The sequence below is a fragment of the Limanda limanda genome, chromosome 3 (genome assembly GCF_963576545.1).
Source record: "Limanda limanda chromosome 3, fLimLim1.1, whole genome shotgun sequence".
Lineage (NCBI taxonomy): Eukaryota > Metazoa > Chordata > Actinopteri > Pleuronectiformes > Pleuronectidae > Limanda > Limanda limanda.
The window spans coordinates 28,962,518-28,964,094 of record NC_083638.1 but is presented as its reverse complement, the minus strand read 5'-3'; the positions used below and the strand labels follow the sequence as shown (position 1 = coordinate 28,964,094).

The window sequence follows — 1,577 nt, the reverse complement described above, 5'->3', positions numbered from 1 at the left end:
GCTCCATTTTGACAATCAAAAGATAAAATAAGGGACACAACAGCAATCATGTTAATTTACCTTTATTATAGACATTTGATACTTGTTGCCGTCACATATGCTGTTGTCTGACTGTTTGAGAGAACATAGTTAAAATAAATTTGATCTTTTCCATTGCTTGCAAAGATTATGGTTTTTATTTAATAACAGTAAAACACATACAGTAAAGGGTGAATTTCCTGTATTTTGCATCAGCATTGTTGTTAGCAGCTATAGAGCCTGTTGATCCTCATGATGTCCCAGGAGGACATGCCCTGCCTCTGGCCGATCCGGACGTTGGCGTTGGGGATGGGGGTGATGCTGTCCCTCCCCCGCTGGATGGAGAAGGCTGTTTTTCCGTAGTGCATGATGGAGGAGTAGTCGTAGGGAGTGTTCAGGTTGTTGGTGTTCGACTTGTAGAAGTTGTAGGCCATCCGCTGGTTGATGTTCGCCCAGTTGATCCTGACGTAGCTGTCGCGGTCGCTCCTGGTCTGCTCGTGCTGGAAGCCCAGAGCGTGGTTGAATTCGTGCTGGATGATTCCGTAGTAGACACAGCCCCGCTTGTTGAGAGAGAGCACCTGTCTGCCTCCCACTCTGCCCAGAGAGGAGAAACATCCGCCTCTGTTCTCGATGCTGATGTAGTCGTACTGGTTCTGACGGGGGACAAAGCGGATGCAGGTCCTGCCCTGGAAGGATTTCATGGCACGGTCGATCTTCTGCCTCTCCATGCTGCTGAACTCTCTGCTCATGGTGAAGGGGATCACCACCTGACCGTTGGAGGATTTCTTCCACAGGCATTTCTGGGACCAGCACCTCATGGCGTTCCTGGTTCTCGGAGCAAGCATGTCTCCTTCCAGCAGGAGCTCATCTGTGGCGTTGTTTGAGGTCAGAATCCTGGTGGTGATGTCCATGCTGCCCTCGGGAACCTCTTCTTCAAGTTCCTCCTCTTGTATCTCATCTATGGCGTTGTTTGAGGTCAGAATCATGTTGGTGATGTCCATGGTGTCCTCGGGAACATCTTCTTCAACTCCCTCCTCCTGAAGAGGATGAGCCTGAGAGAGGCCGAGCAGGAGCAGCAGCAGTAGGCTGACACTGGGAGTCATCTTCAGGGTGGGTGTGGAGGCTGTGGAGCTTCTGTGGAGAGGAGACACTCCTGATGCTTTCTGTTTGACTCAGTGCTGTCCAGGCTCTTTATACTCTCCTCTACAGGTGTGTCTGCAGGATTATTATGGGCTGGGATCCACAATGTTAGGCCTAAATAAACCTTCGAAGGGAGGACTCCACTGACAAACCCAGTGTTTCAACATAGTTTGTTATCTCTGGTCAGTAGGTGGATCAACACAGGTGACACTTTTTAAAGCTTAATACTTGTTGAAGAATGAACTTGTACCAATAGGATCTTCTATTATTTAAGAAGAAGCACATCAAATTTTAACTGAGTGATAAATATATGTATTCCCATTGAAATGACCTTTGACACAAACGTAATCTCTTACGTTCTTCTCACACAGACACCATCCTAACTCTTTTGCAATTAAAAATGAAATCACTTTAAGGAG

At 47.3% G+C, this 1,577-nt stretch overlaps 1 protein-coding gene across 2 annotated transcripts; it reads right to left on the bottom strand.

The window, feature by feature from the left end:
* Positions 1 to 242: 242 nt before the first annotated feature.
* Positions 243 to 1,121, bottom strand: LOC132998554 (high choriolytic enzyme 1-like). 2 transcript variants are annotated; one of them, XM_061068259.1, is made up of 2 exons: positions 1,035 to 1,121; positions 243 to 944 (listed from the first exon to the last, which is right to left on the bottom strand). In XM_061068259.1, the coding sequence occupies exons 1-2, from the start codon at positions 1,119 to 1,121 to the stop codon at positions 243 to 245; spliced, it is 789 nt and encodes a 262-aa protein (XP_060924242.1). The 2 variants fall into 2 exon arrangements, with proteins under 2 accessions (XP_060924242.1, XP_060924240.1); XM_061068257.1 differs by having other exon boundaries at positions 243 to 1,121.
* Between the last annotated feature and the right edge of the window lie 456 nt (positions 1,122 to 1,577).